Source organism: Nicotiana attenuata, chromosome 3 (assembly GCF_001879085.1).
Source record: "Nicotiana attenuata strain UT chromosome 3, NIATTr2, whole genome shotgun sequence".
Lineage (NCBI taxonomy): Eukaryota > Viridiplantae > Streptophyta > Magnoliopsida > Solanales > Solanaceae > Nicotiana > Nicotiana attenuata.
This window is the reverse complement of record NC_031991.1, coordinates 25518560-25537901: the sequence shown is the minus strand read 5'-3', so window position 1 is coordinate 25537901 and position 19342 is coordinate 25518560. Positions and strand designations below refer to the sequence as shown.

The following is a 19342-nucleotide window of genomic DNA, read 5'->3' as shown; positions in this document are numbered from 1 at the left end:
GCGCGCTAGCCAAGGCAATAAAAGCCCATCCCTAATGAATAGCTTCAAGCAATTAAAGAAAAGTTGTGGACCTAAAAATTCAGTAAAATCATGCCTTGGAGTTTAAGAATTTCATACAAACAAAATGGAGTTGTACCACTAACCTGTACGTGACATTCTTGTGGAACTCAACATGATCATCCACATTCAGTTTAATAGCTAGGTCCTTTAGATTTTGCAACCTTTTCTCATCTGCTTCATTCCTACAACTACCCACTAATTGGATAATCGGCCTTGGCAGATCTTGGTCTAACTTCTTGATGGCAACTGCAAATGCCTCAAGTTGGAGAGGGTGTGCCTAACTCACAGAAAAACCAAGTTTTACAAAAGTTCAATATTGCAATATACCTTGAAACACCTGCAAAAGTATGGGTACCTTGATTTCTACAAGGACCACACAAAAATGCCTACCTTCTCTGGACGGAACTGAGCCACAGATACTATCTTCGGAGGCTTCATTGACTTTTCCAGCGGAAGCGCCTGTCAAGAGCAGTGTCAAGTTTTTTGTTTATATTTGCCATGCAAAAATGCAATTGCTTACCCTCCATCCCAGACTCAGCATAAGAATTAATAAGACCTTCTAAAAAAGGAATACAGTAATGTCATTTCCCTCAATTTTCAACAAAATCACGAGTCATGAAAGTCCAAATAAGGATTGAGAGGAGAAATTTGTCTGAAAGTTGCACTCAGTCCTACTTTCGTCATATACTTCATTAATGCAAAAATGAAGGACAGCACAATAGTAAAATTATCAACCACAACTTATTAATTTAATCAAATCTACAGAAAAGAGGGAAAGCATAAAAACTTTAGGCGCCAGGAGGAGGAACAAGGGTTATATTAACACCAAAAGAGTTAAGAATACAGACCTGAAGCCTAGAAGTATCACAAGGAGGATACACGCGCCTAATTCGAGCTGGTATTCCCCACAGCTTCTCAATATGAGATTGGGTCCATGAAGAATTAACCATCGCTAGGTGGGCACAAGAACCGACAAAGCTGTACAGCCAGCTAAACAACGTATAATAAACAACCTTGAACCGGGATAGTAACGCACTGCCAGAAAAGCAATTTCATGAGCTTCATGCACAGATACAAGCGGAGAAAATGCAAAGACATTACAATATTATCATATTCAGTCCCTTGGATATATAATTTCAGAAGACCCACTAATGCATCTAGATGTACACTTTCATGGAGAAGCGGAATAACATCTTGCCATTATATCTTCTTACGACTGCCAGTTAGTGAATGACCACATTAATTTGGTAAAAAGATATGCATACATGTCACAAGGTCAACTAATAAAATTGTTAATATTAGAAGGCAAAGAAAAAAGACACAAGCAGATCAACAGTTCCTCATACGGGCCTTAGGCACCACTTAAGTTGACAGACAATGACAAAGGCTCGCCAAACTAAGCATGGCCTTTTAGGTGCTTAGTAACAGAAACTTCCCAAAATGACTAATTGACTTGTTATCATGAAATTCTACAGATGGCAGATTTTTACAATTTACAACACAAAAGAAAAAGGGTAAGATATCATATAGATGGCATATGCTGATATGTAGTACCTCTTGGCAATCAAGGAATCATTGTTGTACATTGAACTGCGCCCATGAACACGAGATAGCATGTCTAAACTGATAGTTGGATAATGAGTATAGGAAAAAACTTTGCATCCAAATACACGGGCAACTGGATAAGTAAAAGCATATCCACTAGTATCAAAGTAATATAAAGGTGTATATTTGCACAAAGCTTCCCAAGAAAGGTAAATCGATCCAAAGCTTTGACCAATCATAGTGAAACGAGGATAAGTGGTTTCTTCGACCCACTTTCTCCTATGCAGATGGACCACCTGATGTAAACTGCAGGAAATCAGTAATCTTGAGCAAAATGACATTGAATGTCAATATATTGAAGTTTCGAAAGAACAACTACACTATTCAGCAATTATCTGGATAGGGTATTATATGTGTTTGTGATTACCACCGTCAAACATATACCAGTAATAAAGCATCAAAAAGAGGAATATAAGATGCAGCAATACAGGTAAAAGGAGAAGAAGGAATATACAATACAGATATCTCAAAGCAGCTACAAACTAACATAAATAAATATTAGAATTCAAAAGAATAGGAGTGTATTCCTGGTGCTACAATAAAGAATGTTGAGGAGGATTTCAATGTCTTATCAGGGATAGAAGAAGCACAAAGACTACGTGATACTGTTGAATTTAGTGTTGTCAAAGGCAAAAAGCATTAGAAAGCGTTCTAGTTCTATCGGGAATTTAAGTGCAAAGCGCAACTAAAGTGTGGGCTTTAGTTAAAAAAAGCGCAACAGAGGAGAAAAAAAATACATATTTAATGCAAGAAAAAGTAACAACTTTATTCATAATGATTTACTTAACAATTAATGTAGCTTCTTGCCAATCATATTAATTTTTGCTAGCTCTCTATTCAAGATAGAATTAATGGGCAATGAGGCGTACGCCTTAGTGCCTTGCCTAAACTGAAGCGCAGCTGAAGTGAGGCAAAGCGCCTAGCCCGAGCTTCTATGAGCTTCAGGGCTTAAGCACCCTCAAATGAGACTTTGACGACCTGGGAGTTCCCTTTATAACTAAAACACTTGATACTAATGGTGGAGCTTGGGCGTGGGTGGGGGGAGGGGAGGAAGATGAAGAAACGGGAGCAAAAGTGAAAAAGGAAGTTGTTTGTTTAGCTAAACAGAAAGCAAACGTGACAACATTTTATTTTGTGACTTAATGATTGATAGTATTCTAGTTTAATACTACTTTTAAGAATTTAAATCAGTTATGCTTTCAAATTTATTGACATTTCCTATCAAAGTACAACTTTTCAACCATCACTTTGATATTATTCCACTGTCGCTGATAAAATATGTAAGTCAAATAGATATCCCTAGAGTTCATTTCAAGTCAAACTCTATCATGTAAAATGAAATAACAGAAATAATATCATGTACGCAGAGAAAAACACACCGAGAAGTAAAGGGTACCTTAGGAGGGCGGATTAATTTGACTCCAAATCGATCAAGGGCACGGCCAGTAAGGCTGTCAGGAGAAGCATCATGATCTCCTGTATATATGACACAATCTAGATTTGGGTATTCATCTTGGATGGCTTTCACAGCGCACCACAAGACTCGTTCTCCACCACCTCCGTCATTGGTGAATGGGTGGAAGACCCCAACAGCCTTCTTTCTATTTCTCCAGCCATTGATTACCATTAACAATAATCTTACTGCTTGAGCAATTACCACCGTTACGGCAATAACAGCACTGAGCATAAGCCAATATCCCATATTTCTTCCCCCTCTTGCAGTTCTCTGAAATGTGTTTTTATCAAATTGCAAGCTTTCACAATAGGTTGTTGAAGTCACTGATTCTTTGGGCTTTTTTTCTCTAAAATGAAATTGAAGATCCTTAACTAACACGGATTTAGCTTCTGAAATAGAATTATATCAAAACATCAGAGGGCATAATATGCAAAAACAAATAAATAAATAAATACATAAAGAAATAAAGATATAGATAGATATCGTAGGATCAATAAATCAGATCCTAAAAATGCAAAAAATAAATAAATAAAGAAAAAGAGTTTGCAGCTAAATGGATAATGAAAAACAAATAGAAAATAAACTTAAAAATTTAAAGCTTGCTAACATTTTACAATAAAAAAAGGAAGGCAAAGAAGACGTAAGCGAAAATCACAGTGGTGGATCAAGGTGTTCGCCACAGCAGATTTTTTTATTTTTATTTTTATTTTATAATTGTGGTTTCCAGGCTAGCTTGCGCGCACCTCGACTAATTTCTTGACTATTTCCATGGGGTACCTGCCACCTCCCACCAACAACAGGTATCGGGTAACTCTATCCATCAACGCTTAGATAGACGGGAAGAAATCACCTAGTGTTTTTTGCCTCCACTGGGATTTGAACATGAGACCTCATGGTTCTCACCCACTTCATTGACCACTAGCCACACCCTTGGGTGCAGATTCTATTAAGACAACAACTTCAAATCAACAAGCAACAATGATTGGATCAAGTTAACAAGCAAAATATATATTCAGAAAAGTAATTTCTCCAAATTTCTTTCTTTTTATTCTAGTCATTACAAATATCTCTTTTTTAATCCAAATAAAACTAAATAATCTCTCATAAAAACTCTATTTTGGAGATTTTCCTTTAACTTGTGAATACTTCACTCTTGATAAGATAATCACTAAAAGTCGCCAAGCAACAAATAAATAGGAAAATAAAAAATTTATGACCTAAGAAGCAAAATCGAGTTGGTGTCGAGGCCAGCTTGTGCGCACCACTACCAGTTCCACGGGATACCTGTTAGCTCCCACTAGCAACAGGTATTACGTAACTTTGTCCACCAAGGCTTGGACATATGGGAGAAATCACGCGTGTTTTTTTGTCTCCGCTGAGATCTGAACCTTAGAGTTCATGGTTCCCAACCCAATTCATTGACCACTAAGCGACACCCTTGGGTGCAGAAGCAAAATCTACATAATGAGTATAGGATTACTTATTTAGGAAGTTCGTAACTCTCATAATTTACTTATCTAAGCCATCCATGATTAACAAATAATACGTTCAAATTCATTTAAATTCCAATGTGAAGTTACTTAAAAGCTGTTGTAAGCTAAGAAACATGAATTTCACTAATTAAATGACAAAGAACGTCTTCTGTAACCCAATAACAAATTAAAATAGAAATTCACTGTAAGTTCGTAAATCACAACTAGCAATTCACTTTCACAAAATCAGAGTATTCAATGTTCCTTAATCATTCTCCAATTGAAAAAAACGAAGCAAAAACTCAAAAACAAAAAGAGAAGATCAAGTAAAAAAGTTAAGAAGAGAGAAGAGAAGAAGAAGATACCTAGCCGAAGGTCGCACTAGCAGTAAGAGCGAGCCGATCGGCGGTTGTGATCCCGGTGGAGACGGTATGGAACCAGCAACTTTGGAAAATAGGTAAACTGTCAAAAATGCCCTTCTTCCACTTATTAAATCACAAAAATTGCCACTAACTTATTTTTAGTATCAAACATCCATCTTCTTCCATATATTGTATCATAATTGTCATTAACATTATTTTTTGGATTAAAAATAAACAATTAATAACGCAAAAAGGCCCTATAAGAACTTTATGACCAAAATGCTTCCTTTTTAAATATACACTAGTATTTATACCCGCACGTTGCACGGAGATACACTTGACATCACATCATAACAAAAATTGACCCATATTTTTACGTTTTACCCGACCTAGCCCATATTGTACATATTCTGAAAGCACTAGTAAATTCAATATCTATGGAGTTAAATTTGTGTTCTCACAACCATTGCTTTCACTCCCTTTTCTTCTTACATCTTCTACATATGCTTCAAGGGGCCGCCATTACTGCTTCTCCCCCTGTGTCACCTGGTTGCAATGTAAGAAAATTGAAGAGTAGAAGTCCCACCATTGAAGGCTATTCAAAGCTTTGCTTTCGATAATAGGATTTTTTGAGTTTGTTAATTGTTTGGTAAGTCCTATGATTTCTGTGGTGTTACTGATATTGTCTCCTTTTGTCCTTTTGTCTTGAGCCGAGAGTCTTTCGGAAACAGCCTCAACTCCCTCGGGTAGGGGTAAGGTCTGCATACACACTATCCTCCCCAGACCCCACTAGTGAGATTTCACTGGGTCGTTGTCGTTGTTGTTGTTGTTGTTATCAAAAGGAGTTCAAAATTTCAATTTGAAGTGATTTTGAGTAGATTTGAGCAAGATTTGAGTTAAATTTCAGAAAAGACGCAAGGAAGAAGACGAAGTCAGTTTTTTGTATAATCTTGTATAATAGTGTATATGGGTGTATAAACACATCTTATACACTTTTATACACCTTTATACAAGCGTCTGTAGACGAACTTCTTCCACGATTTTCAGTTGCAATTCTTGTTCAAAACCAGTCCAAATCTCCATTAAATGACTTCAAATTTTATATACAATCTCCTTATACTATATCTAACAATTCTAAATAACACCCACTCCAAATTTTTCACACAATCAAATTTGGAGTCTAAACCCACATATTTAAGCTTGTTGAAAATCTAATTTTCACTATTCAAATGAATTTGGTTTATTGAACTAATATTTGAGTTATAGTTGCTGATTCGAAAATTAACTTAAAAGCTTGAGCAATCTTTTTTAAAAATTAAATAGTAATTTCGAGAATTTATTGGAGTTGGATGTTGAATCTTAGCCTATTATTTTTGTGCTAGTTGGTTGTAATTTGAAATATGAGCTATAAAATTGAAAAGTAGGGATCCCATTTGTTCTTATGCGAAATTTTTCCAATATTAAATATAATATTACTATATCAACTGATAAATATTGATGCAATAATATAAAAATATATGAGTAATAATATAATTAAAAGGTTGAAAAGTTGCCTGATTTGATAAATATATATCCCTTGGAGAATATTTTAGGCGACCAAGAAATCTTTCTATGGTACAAAATTTTATTTATATAGGTTCGTAATAATTATCACCGTTTGTGAGAATGCTGAAATATGCTGGCATATCAAATAGAAATTTTGAGAATAATAGATTCTTTTATTAAGATTTTTTTTTTAAATTTTAATTAAGAAGATTTTGATGATGGAATAAAGGGAAATTTCTTTTTTAAGACGTGGGTTTTGGGTTAGGTGTTTTCCAGGAATTGTCAAAATTTATCAATAATTTTATTGAGTGATATTATTTAAAATATTTTTCCAATTAATTCAAATTATAAATATCCTAACATTAAGTCTAATTTTCTCTTTTCGTATATTTTTTTCCTACTGGTATAGATTAGTAGATAATATTACTATATAAACCCGTCAAGTAGCTTTTTATTATGTTTTCACATGGCTTACTATGGTGTCTTTGCCTCTCTTATTATATATAGATAGATGTTTAAATTAAATTCAAAAATAGTAACTAATTATTAACAACACATAGTGCATAATTAATTTTAAAAAAAATTAAATTCAAAAAGATACTAATTATTACTTAATTTAACTAATTTTACCCTAAAATTGCCAAGTGACTTTTTATTATGTTGCCACTTGGCTTACTATGATGTCTTTGTCTCTCCTATTGTATATAGATAGATTTTTTCTATTGTTATATTTGATTAGTAGATTATATTACTATATAAACCCGTCAAGTGGCTTTTTATTATGCTGCCACTTGGCTTACTATGGTGTCTTTGGCTCTCTTAATATATATAGATAGATAGATACTTAAATTCAAATTCAAAAAGAGTAACTAATTATTAACAACACATAGTGCATAATTTATTTATTTTAAAATTTAAAGTTAAAAAAGAAATTAATTATTACCTAACTTAACTAATTTTGTCCTAACATCGCCAAGTGGCTGTTTATTATGTTGCCACTTGGCTTATTATGGCGTCTTTGTCTCTCATATTATATATAGATAAGATAGATGTTTAAATTCAAATTCTAAAACAGTAACTAATTATTAACAACACATAGTGCATAATTTATTTTAAAAAAAATTTAAATTCAAAAAGATATTAATTATTACTTAATTTAACTAATTTTATCCTAAAATTGTCAAGTGGCTTTTTATTATGTTGCCACTTGGCTTACTATGGTATATTTGTCTCTCCTATTATATATAGATAGATTTTTTTTTATTGTTATATTTGATTAGTAGATAATATTACTATATAAACCCGTCAAGTGACTTTTTATTATGTTGCCACTTGGCTTACTATGGTGTCTTTGGCTCTCTTATTATATATAGATAGATAGATAGATTTTATATTCAAATTCAAAAAGAGTAACTAATTTTTTTTTCTCGATAAACTATCATTTCGATTTCATCAAAAAAACTGATCATTACAAAATAGGAGCTGCTGACCAGTTCCTTGCCTCTCCTTGACAACTAATTCATCTATATCACCTATAAGGTGTATTCCAGCTATATCCTATGCAAATACCTCAGCCTATACAATTCTCTATAATCAAGCAGACAAAAGAACAATTATGAATTACTAAGCTAAGTTAGGCTAAGGATATCTATTCAATATCACCAAATGCTTCTGCCAGCTGAAATGAGAATTGCCCTTTATATGTACATAGCTTGCAATTTCGCGACATATACTCTCTGATGAAGATCGTCCATTTTGAAATCCGATCATGTTCCTATCTCTCCATAAGAGATATATAAGCATTCCAAAAACAGCTGGAATAATAGTTCCAATTCCCATCTTCTGCCTAGCATAGGTTGTCACCCATTGTAGTTTCTCTGTCCATGTTCTTATCTGCTTTGGATACCCCAGTCAATTCAATAGTCTTTGCCATATAGTCTTCGTGTATGAGCAGTCAAAGAAGAGGTGTTCAAAATGTTCATCTGCCAGTCCACAGAAAACACAAGATGAATGAACTTGGATGCCCATCTTCTGTAGTCTTTCAACAGTTGGCAATCTCCCTTGGATAGCCAACCATAAATTGAACTTATGTCGAGGGTGTATATGAGGTTGCAAAGTCAGACACTTCCAGTACACCTTCTGGCCCTGAGGAGTCTGCATCTTGTGTAGCTTCTTTATACTGAATCTCCCATCTGTGCTCTGTAGTGCTGTCAGTCTTGAAAGTAGGTCTCCTTGCAAGGTAGGTAATTCCAGTATAAACTTCCTAAGCTCAATAGCTTTCCTCACTACCCAAGCTGCATTCTTGGGTATAGGCATGGTATCAATGATCTTGTTCTTTATGTAGTAAGAATGGATCCATCTAATCCATGGGCAATCTTTTTTCTTGGTGATTGCTCATAGATGTTTTTCCACTGCTGCTTTGTTCCAGTTACACAGATTTATAACATTTAGACCCCCCAATGTTTGTGGCGAACAAATTTTGTCCCAAGCTACCAATGCTCTCCTAGAGATTTCTGCTGACCTGTCCATAAGTAAGTTCTACATATGACTTCAATCATTTTTACTATCTTCTTTGGCAATAAGAACACTTGTGCCCAGTAAGACTGTACTCCAAAGATTTCTGATTTAATAAGCTGAAGCCTTTCAGAATATGACAACAGTTTTGATGTCCAGCAGTTGATCCTTGCAGTTCTCTCTACCAGTGGCCAACATTGTTGATTTGTCAGCTTCCTTGAATGGCAGTGTGCCTTCATTGTATCCCAATTCCTGCAAAATGTCCTCTTTCATACTATCAGAAATACCAGCAAGATAAATGGAGCTCTTGTCTGGATTAGCTTGAAGACCTGAGGCTTTTGAAAACTTCATAAAAGCTTGTTGATGCAGCCTGATAGAAGGCAGATCTGCTTTGCAAAACATCAGTAAATCATCAGCAAAACACACATGTACCACTCCCAGCTTTTTGCACCTAGGGTGGAAGTGGAACTCCTTATTTAGTGCAAGTTGATTGAATTCTCTTTGCAGATACTCCATGGCAATCACAAATAGATAAGGTGACATAGGGTCACCCTGCCTTATTCCCCTTTGACCTCTAAATGGTTCAGTGAGTCCTCCATTCAGAGTCAAGGAGTAGGTAACAGTTGTTATGCATTCCATTATCCACTCAATGAACTTGTGTGGAAATCCCAGTTCAATCATCATCCTTTTTAGAAAATACCAATCCAAAGTATCATATGCCTTCCTGAGATCAACCTTAAGTACACATCTTGCAGATATCCCTTTCCTGTTGTATCCTTTAAACAGTTCATGAGTGAATAGAATATTATCAGTAATGCTTCTACCCTCTATAAAAGTTGATTGTGAATCCCCCACCGGATGATTCATCACTTTCTTTAGCCTGCCAGTGATAACTTTAGTGATGATCTTATAAAGTGTTGTACAACATGCTATAGGTCTGAAGTCCTTAACCTGGGTGGGGTTAGTGACTTTTGGAATTAGAGTGATAGCAGTACTGTTGATAGCCTTATGTAACTTTCCTGTTTGGAAGAAGTCCAGCACATCAGTGATCACATCCTCTTTTACCTCCTCCTATTGTTGATTGAAAAATTCAACTGGGAATCCATCAACACCTGGTGCTTTATTAGTTGGCATACTCTTGATAGCCTCAACTATTTCCTCCACTGTGATAGTTTTGATCAACTCCAACTGTTGTTGTCTTGAGAGACAGGCTCCTTTCTTGATCACCTCAGCATTTGGACAAGGAAGAATATGTGATGACTCCCCCATCAACTTCTTGAAAAATTCAAGAAATTGATCTTCCACATGTTTAGGTTTCGTGATTCTGATACCTGCATCATTATGAACAGAAATAATTGTGTTAGCAGTTGTGCGCATCTTCCATTGGGCATGGAAGTACTTTGTATTTGCATCTCTATATTGTATCCAAGTAGCTCTGGACTTCTGCCTTAGAACTTGTTCCTCTACATTACTCCATTTTTCCACTTCCAGCAAAGCTCCTCTCTCCTGTTCTATATGCTCTTGGCTTAGTGGTTGAAGGGAAAATTGATGTTGAGCTAATTCAATTTCTGCTTGGCTTGGTTCAATTTTTTTTGGTAAGAGGCCATGTAAGCATTTAACTCCCTCAGTGCCTCCTTTAGCCTCTTGAGTTTTTGCCAGGTTTTTGACTGCTCTATCTCTCCAAAATCCTGTGTCCATACTTCTTTCACTATCCTTGGAAAGTCAGGGTGGTGAAGTACTGTATGATACAGTTTGAAAGGTCTAGGATGCAGGTGTTGTTGTGTCATTCCAAAGTTACAATTCAACAGTATAGGTGAGTGGTCAGAAACTCCAGGATTCAAGAACTCTGCTTCAATGTGGCCATAGCTCATCAGCCAACTATAATTCCCAAATGCCCAGTCTATCTTACTGTAAACTCTTGCATTTTCATCTCTCTTATTACACCAAGTATAATACCACCCTGTTCTCTTCAAGGGAGTAAATAGTAGTCGATCTATTAAATCCTTAAAGCCTTGTACCTCTGCCTGCATTATAGGGGCTCCAATCCTATTATCTGCATGCAATACATTGTTGAAGTCACCACTAATCAGCCACTCAGTTGTAATGTTAGCTCCTAAGATAAAAAGCTTATCCCATAATTGTTGTCTTGGCATCAGTTCATTATATGCATAAATCACTGTGAGCATCAATCTTTTATGACTGTTTGTGTCTTCCATTTCACGGTGGATGAATTGAGCATCTACTTCCAGTATTTAGAGCTGAATATGAGGTTTCCACAATAGCCAAATACGACCATTATAAGCATGGTCATAATTATAATGTGCTCTCCAGTCCTTTGCTATTTTCTGTGTAATTCTTCTAGCTTTATTCTCTTTAACTCTTGTCTCAACTATCCCATCACTTCTACTTTATACTTTTTCAGAAAGAGAGTCATCTCCTTCTGTTGAAAGGGCCTATTGAGCCCTCTAATGTTCCAGGTGCTTATAATCATGGGGGTATGGGATGGTCATGCCCACCCTGCCCTGCAACAGATGAGATACAGCCTTGAGTGAGTACCTCAAATCTATTAGCAACACCAATATGACTGGTAGAACAGCTAGATTGTGCCTGCTCTTCCAATCCTCCCTCAGCCACTATTTTACCTTGCCATCCATCTTTCCTTATTGTTGCTGCTAATGCTGGAAATTCACTCTCATCCAAAGCAGTCTCTGTCCCCTGTGATTCTGTTACATTGTCCCTTTCTTCAGAAGTATGTGCAGCAATAATGGTTGGTTCATTTATATTGCTATTCTTATCTTTTGCCACCTATTTAGTCTCCACCTTTATTTTCCTTCTACCCCTTCTATTCTTCCTTTTCTGCTCAGCAACTCTCCATTTGTCTCTTGAGCCTTCCGCTGTTTGCATTCCTCAGTAGTATGCCTAACCTTAGCACAATATGTGCAATATTTTGGTTTCCAATCATACTCAATATCTTGTTGGATACCCCTGCTGGAGTATGGATTTCAATGTCACTTGGCAGAGGATGAGAGATATCTGCTTCTACTAGTACTCTAGCATATGAAATACGATCCATCTCAGCTGTAAACAAATCAATGTACATAGGCTTGCCCACTACACTAGCCAATTTGCTTAGTACTTCAGTAGACCAATATCGAACTGGTAAACTTGGGAATCTTACCCACAGTGGGATTACCGTTAGGCACTCAGGATCAAACACAAAATCAATCGACCAATTCTTCAATATGAACGGCTTATTATGGAAAGTATAGGGACCTAATTGTATGACTCGATCCTTATAATCCACTGAATCAAATCTGAAAATATAGTAGCCATCATCATGATATAGGATTTTTGGTTTATTAGCAAAATTCCAAACATCATCAACATAATTCTCCATGGATTTGAAATAAGGATTATCCCCCAGAACATATCCTATGAGAGAATTACCCCAATATTCCTGTTGTTCCTTAATGTCCTCATTAACAATCGTGACTACAAATGTATCTCCATGCAGATCTGGAGGTATGTATGTAAGCGCCTTACCCATTTGTGAACTTCGATTCCTCTTGTAAGCTTTCTCCTCCACCGATTGGGTTTCCTGTTCGATTATCACTGGTGTTTGTGGTACAACTGGAATATTTGCTATGGATTTAGCTAAATCAGAAAATTGAAGCCGGTGGGGAACCTCTTCCCCCGTTCTTCGCGCAGCTCGTTTCCCAGCTAAGTTGAGTTGATTTGCATTTCTCTCTCCCTCTTCTGGTTCTTCACGTATAGTTTGAAATTGTACTAGTAGAAAACTTCCAAACGTGAGTGGTTTTGCATGTGCCGGTTTAGCATTGGCCGGTGTTACTAAGCTCGCCGGTGACGATAGAGTACTGGTGGCCGAAATTGTCCTGATGCTCGTGCACGTTAGCAATACTCGCTTAACGTGCGCCGAGAGAAAACATTCCCTGACCCCTTCTTCAATTAAGAGTAACTAATTATTAATAACACATAGTGCACAATTTATTTATTTTAAAATTTAAAATTAAAAAAGAAACTAATAATTACCCAACTTAACTAATTTTGTCCTAACATTGCCAAGTGGCTTTTTATTATGTTGCCACTTGGCTTATTATGGTGTCTTTGCCTCTCATATTATACATAGATAGATTACTATGTTGCTTTTAATTATTTCAAATTCAAATTAGACTTTTCTTCTATATTTAAATTCTAATTCAAAAAGAGTAACTAATTATTAATAATAAACAATACATAATTTATTTGTTTTATAATTTAAATTCAAAAAGAGAGTAACTATTACCTAACCTAACTAACTTTGTCCTAAAATTTCCAAGTGACTTTTTATTATGTTGCCACTTGGCTTACTATGGTGTCTTTGCCTCTCCTATTATATATAGATAGATTTAAATTCTAATTCAAAAAGAGTAACTAATTATTAATAATAAATAATACATAATTTATTTTTTTAAATTTTAAATTCAAAAGAAAGTAATTATTACCTAACCTAACTAACTTTGTCTTAAAATTGTTAAGTGGCTTTTTATTATCTTGCCACTTGACATACTATGGTGTCTTTGCCTCTCCTATTAGAAGCTCCACTAATATAACTTCTTTATTAGTAGTATATAATCAAGAAAGAACATAAACAAATGCATAGCTTTGAAAATTCAGCAAATTATGAAGTTATACGGACAATGAAGTTGATGAATTGCCTCCTGCAAGGTACCCAAACATGCAATCATTTTTTACTACTCATGCAATGCTACAAACATCTAAAATTCTAGCAAGCTAAGAACATTTCAGGGCTTAATTTCTTGCACATGGAATTTATTTCAAAGATCTTTATGCTTTTTTTAGTCCTAAAAGTAAATGACAAACAGCTATAGAACATCATCAACCACACCATAGTTGTTGGTTTACTTTCTTGACGGGATTACAACTACTTAAACCTATGTACTTGCTGATTTTTTTTTTACATTTTTAACATCATAAAATTATTTATCAGCTCTGTTATAGTAGATGTTGTAAATCGATACCCGCCTTATGCATTAAAGTTAAAACTTAATATTGCTACGCGCCTAGTATCTTGATTAATACAGGAATGTCAATTCTGCAGGGGCAATGTTCTATCTCTAACATATCCCTCATATTGACTCAACAGTTAGTACTATGCAAAATACATTCTTTTCACCAAAAATCAGTAAAGGAATCCAAACACATAATCCTCAAACCACGGTCACTTCCCCAATGTCTCAAAAGAACCCCATGGAAGCGATACCCCCAAAACCTCCAGACATCTCCAATGATGCTACTAATCCAATAATGACCAACTCTAAGCTTTCTTTTAAAGATAAGCTATTAACTAGTGAGCAAACGTTTAATATTCCAACGCAGACCACACAGGATCTCTACCAACCAATGGAAGTCTTGGAGAGTAACACACGAAATGCTTCGGGTGAAAATGGAACTACAAGGGCGTACTGTTTACCTCGAAAATACGAGTAACAATTAAACTTGTTTATGGTTTTAAAGATACGTGATTTAGTTCAATACTAATTAATAACCAAGAATTCTGAAGTATAAATGAAAGAAGTAAGTTGAATCAAACCAGTGTTCAAGCCAATCTTGACCTCGAGCTACAATGGCCTCGAGGTTGGTCAATAAGAACAGTAAAGTAAAGACAATAATGTTAAAAGAGAATTCTGATGAGTAATGAACAAGAAAGTAAGAGAGTATATTCTTTGCCAATGATTGATGATGGTTACAAATGATTGAGGTCCCCTTTATATAATAGGGGAACCCTAAATATGGTACATTTCTATTTACAGTAAGGAATCTTATTGGGACAGCTGTCTAACCGCCTAGTACGGATTCGTACTAACTCGTACAAATCTATTCCGGAATTTACGCCATGATCTTGGGGAGGTGGCGGTAATCTTGCTCTTTCTGTTACAAATCCAGGACAGCATCATCTCGGGGTTGGTGATACTTGGCTCCGATGTTCCTTGTAGCACTTAGATCTTCGAACCTCGTATTCTTCCTTCGAGCTCGAGCTCGGTCTATATTGAAGATGTTCTCGATGCGACTTCTCGAGCCTACAAAATCGGGAGCATATGATTTTGACCATATACAGATAGTCCCCGCGTTTCTTAGAACAAAATGAAAAGAAACGACTCGAGCCTCGATTTCTCCGGAGTCCTTGACGATGACGTCATTCCCGTGACGTAGGTGCTTGAGGTGACCGAAATGTCTCGTCTGTTCACTTCCCCAAAACATTAAATGCTTGGTCAGTGGTGGTCGGCCATTAGCGCCGTCGAAACATCGCCGCTTGCGTATAAATACAAGGTTCAAATTTGGAAATTTTTTACTTCAATCTTCATTCCATCTCTAAACTCTTTTTACATCTCCCGCTGTTCATCTTTTCTCTCCTAATACTTGTAACTCTCGTTCTTTTAGTGCTAGAAAACATAAATCTCTGCCTATCTCCATATCTTTGAATCAATGGCGAAAACTTCTAAAACCGTTCCTCAAAAAGAGAAAGCCTCCTCATCATCGCGGCCGGCCAGAGGTAGAACGACGGTGCCACCTCGTATCGAGGAATGTATTCTCGGGCCATGAGAACTATCTTCCGATTTCAAATCGATAAGCCTGCATCGGTTCCAGGCCGATGCGAGCCCATGTCTCGGTACATCTGCCTAATAACTGAAGATGAACTTGAGTAGGTGAAAGATGATTGTAATTGGGGGGATAAGGATATCGTGATTCCTTCCTCCGAAGAGGACATCACCACCCATAAGGTAGGGTACTTAAGCGTGTATACCTACCCTTTCACATTGGGTCCCGTAGATCCATCACTGGGTCCCGTAGATCCAGTCATTCTTGATTTCTACCATCAATGTCAGGTGACACTTGTCAGATCTACCCTTTTTTCTGGCGCATCGTCAATTTGATCAGGTATTTCTCGGGCCATTGAGAGGATGCCTTTTACCATCGACCACCTGATTAGACTGTACAACCCTTGCCTTTATCAAGGTGGTTTGATAAAGCTCCAGCGTCGATCCTCGAAGTCGCTATTTTCTAGCATCGATGAGGACAGAGACCGAGGGTGGATGAGCCGGTTTGTCTAAATCAGGACTTCCGATTTGATTCCTGTTGAGAGGATGCCATTCCCCGAGGAGTGGAACATAAAACATAAGTACAAACTTATTGATGAAGATTAATATTCTGCTTTCCCTATTCTTCCTCGATTTAACTCCCTTTTGATGATGCAGCTGCCCCCTGGTTCCCAGGTGCGATTCTGGACCACGCAGGTTGGGTCCGACAACTGGCCTCCACCTCTTCATACACGGAACGCAGTTGGCATGATTTGCTAAGGGTCGGTGGGAAGCTGAAAACCATGGTGAGTTCCCTTGTTCATATATTGGTGTTTCTTAGTGAAATACTAACTTTACTCTTATGTACGCCTCGGAGATGCCGTTGCTATGCGGCCGCCCCTGCCCGGTGAAGAAGAAATCCCAAAGCCAACCAAGGAGAAGAAAAGGAAAACGGCTTCGCCTGCGAGTTCCCCGAAGCCCAAGAAAAGTAAGGCTCGAAAGCCTAGGGCTGATCCTGCAACCGTATCTGCAGAAGCGGTCCAACACCTTCGGGATGACGAGGAGGAGGGAGAAGATGACGACTGCTTGTTGGTAGCCTGGGAAAGAGGAAGCACTGAGGCTTGGAAATATGCCAAACCGGTGATGGCTGATGCAGTTCATTCTCGAACTGAAGAAATCTCGGAGGGGAGTTCGAGTAGAGTCCTCGAGCCATCGGGCAGCAAAAGAGCACCTCGTCTTGGAGGTCATTTGGCGGGTGAGCCCGAGGGGCCTAGTTTCGAGGCCCTCTAAAGAGAAGATAATGTCCCCAGTGAATCACTTGGGATAATCAACGTAGATGAATCGCCGCCTGGCCCTGTGTTCTCCGAAGGGCAATTCCGAGATGCCCAAGCCATGAGGACTCCCGATGTGGGAACGACCTACAAAGGGAATGATATTCTTTGGGAGCGTCTTGCAGGGTTCGAAGATGGTCCCGACCCGGATGCTTCGTTTATCTGCGATGAGGCTCAGCGGCTTCTCAAACAAGTAAGTTTCTACCTCCATAATTATGCTCGAGTTTTATTCTCGTTTTTCTAAGTCTAACTCCTTTTCTCTTTGTGAAGGCCGTGTCACTTTATCGACAAGCATTTTCCAAATCTCGAGCCGAGCTTTCCCGATGCGAAGCCGAACTCAAGAAGCTAGTGGAAGAGAGGGACAACCTTAAATGCCTCTATGTACTGAAAGAGGAGGAGGTCAAGGACCTCTGAGTTGAATTGGCAAAGGCTCATCAAGAACATACTGAGCTCATTGAAAAGGTAATGTAGCCTTTGGGGGTCTCTTATGCACTCATTTGATTTAGTGATTAACACTTCAACTTTGCAAGCCCAGCAGAAGGGCGAGCTGGTGGAGCAGCTTCGAGAAGAGCTCAAGGTGAAAGAAGCCGAGACCCTGGGGTGGAAGCAACATATGGATCGTCTCGCCTCGGAGAAAGACACACTTCGAGACCAGCTGACATCGATCGAACGTCAGCTTCAAAATGTAAAGGGGGAAATCTTGACCTGGAGCCGAAAGATCGAGGAGCTCGAAGCTAAATCAGCCGCCGAGCTTGCGAAGGCCAAATCTATGGCAGAGCCACTTGTGGCCTCTTATTGAGCTGACGCCGAGGCTGCTAACATTCGAGCACAGGAAATCTCTACTACTACTGAAGTTAAATTGTCATGTGCTCTCGATCATGCCAGGCGACAATCCCGGAGAGAAACTCTCGAGGAGGTGCACGCTCGTGGCTTTGACCTCTCAGCTGATATTCAAAAGGCAAAAACTTTGGAGGACGAGGCTGCCGCTTTACTCTCTGATGATGAAGATTCTGCTAGTAGCTCCGAGAGCGAAGGAGACAAGGATGAAGTCCCCAAGGAGGAGGTTCTCGAAGATGCGGCTCTCAATGATGTGGCTCCCGAGGATGTGGCTCCCAAAGTAGATTAGGCTCTTTAGTTTTTTATTTTTGTGCAAGTCCCCTTGTGGGCATTGTAAATACCTTTTATGAATATAAGGAATTCTTTTTCTTTCCATCTTCGATTTGTTTTGAATTCTGCTTCGTCTTTGTTTTGTGAAATTTTTTGATGTTATAACTTCAACGATCGAGCGAGCACTGGCTCGGCCTCAGAGTAGAACAAACCCTTAGTTTTTTTTAATAATAAATGGGTGATCTTTGAACTTATAATGGAATACCTCTTAAGGTTTTTTGACGAATCCTCGAGTTGTGCTTAAGTCGATTTGACGCGAGCTCGGGATGATGGGACCCTTAGGTCCGAATTGAGTGAGAACAAGATCTCGAACTCTAAGTGTATCAACCTTTTAGGCTTACTAAATCGGCCCTTAGGCTCTTTTATATTGGCCCATAGGCTGTTTTAGGTCAGCCCTTAGGCCCTTTAAGTTGGGCCAATTCGGCCTCTAAAACGGCTAATTTTTCCCTCTTTTCGGCTAAAAGACTTAGTAAAAATTTCATTATGCCTTAGCATGTGTTTTTTGTGCCCGTTGGGTTTTTCGAGGGTTTAATTGATCAGAACCCAAATTTTTCTTAATCCGTTTGTGTTAGGATAGTTTAATACCTCTTGAGGCTTTTCCGAAGGCTGATATTATCGAAGCCTTCAAATTATTCGAGGGCTGACTTTATCGAAGCCTTTTTCATTTTCTTTGCCAAGGGTAGCCTTATTTAACTGGTTTTTCAATGTATTTGAAGGCCTTTAACTTATGGCGAAAGTCGGACGTCTCCGAGCCGCATTATTTCGGCCGTAGCCTTTTTATATGACGATAGTCTTTAATATGTCCGTAGCCTTTGGTTGTGTCTCTTGGACTTGTTTCCCGATAACCTGTGGCTTCTATATGATGACCTCGAAATGAATCGACCCAAGGTGGATATTCGTCCTGTTAGTTTTTGCGCGGCTTTCACACTATCCACGATTGTGATATCTTCGATGGCCTTGATCTTATCGGGGTTGATCTCGATTCCCCCATTGGATACCATGAAGCCGAGGAACTTGCCCGAGCCGACTCCGAAGGCACATTTTTCTGGGTTAAGCTTTATGTTATACTTCCTCAAGATTTTGAATGCTTCCTACAAATGAGTTAAATGGTCCTCTGCGCGTAGGGACTTAACCAACATATCGTCAATATAAACTTTCATTGATTTACCTATCTTTTCCTCGAACATTTTGTTAACTAAGCGTTGGTACGTGGATCCAGCATTTTTTAGCCTGA

The 19342-nt window shown here is 37.9% G+C and overlaps 1 protein-coding gene across 2 annotated transcripts in view; it reads right to left on the bottom strand.

Annotated features, from left to right (window-relative positions):
• LOC109223423 (GDP-Man:Man(3)GlcNAc(2)-PP-Dol alpha-1,2-mannosyltransferase-like) overlaps positions 1-5127 on the bottom strand; it is a 6986-nt gene extending 1859 nt beyond the window's left edge. The window contains exons 1-7 of one of the 2 annotated variants that reach the window (XM_019387723.1): positions 4959-5127; positions 4339-4578; positions 3062-3510; positions 1615-1901; positions 909-1095; positions 451-519; positions 144-337 (exon numbers count right to left, since the gene is read on the bottom strand). In XM_019387723.1, the coding sequence (XP_019243268.1) occupies positions 144-337; positions 451-519; positions 909-1095; positions 1615-1901; positions 3062-3367 (1043 nt within the window). In that variant the 5' untranslated portion in view covers positions 3368-3510; positions 4339-4578; positions 4959-5127. The remainder of the gene's footprint in view (positions 1-143; positions 338-450; positions 520-908; positions 1096-1614; positions 1902-3061; positions 3511-4338; positions 4579-4958) is intronic. The other variant, XM_019387722.1, reaches the window with a different exon arrangement.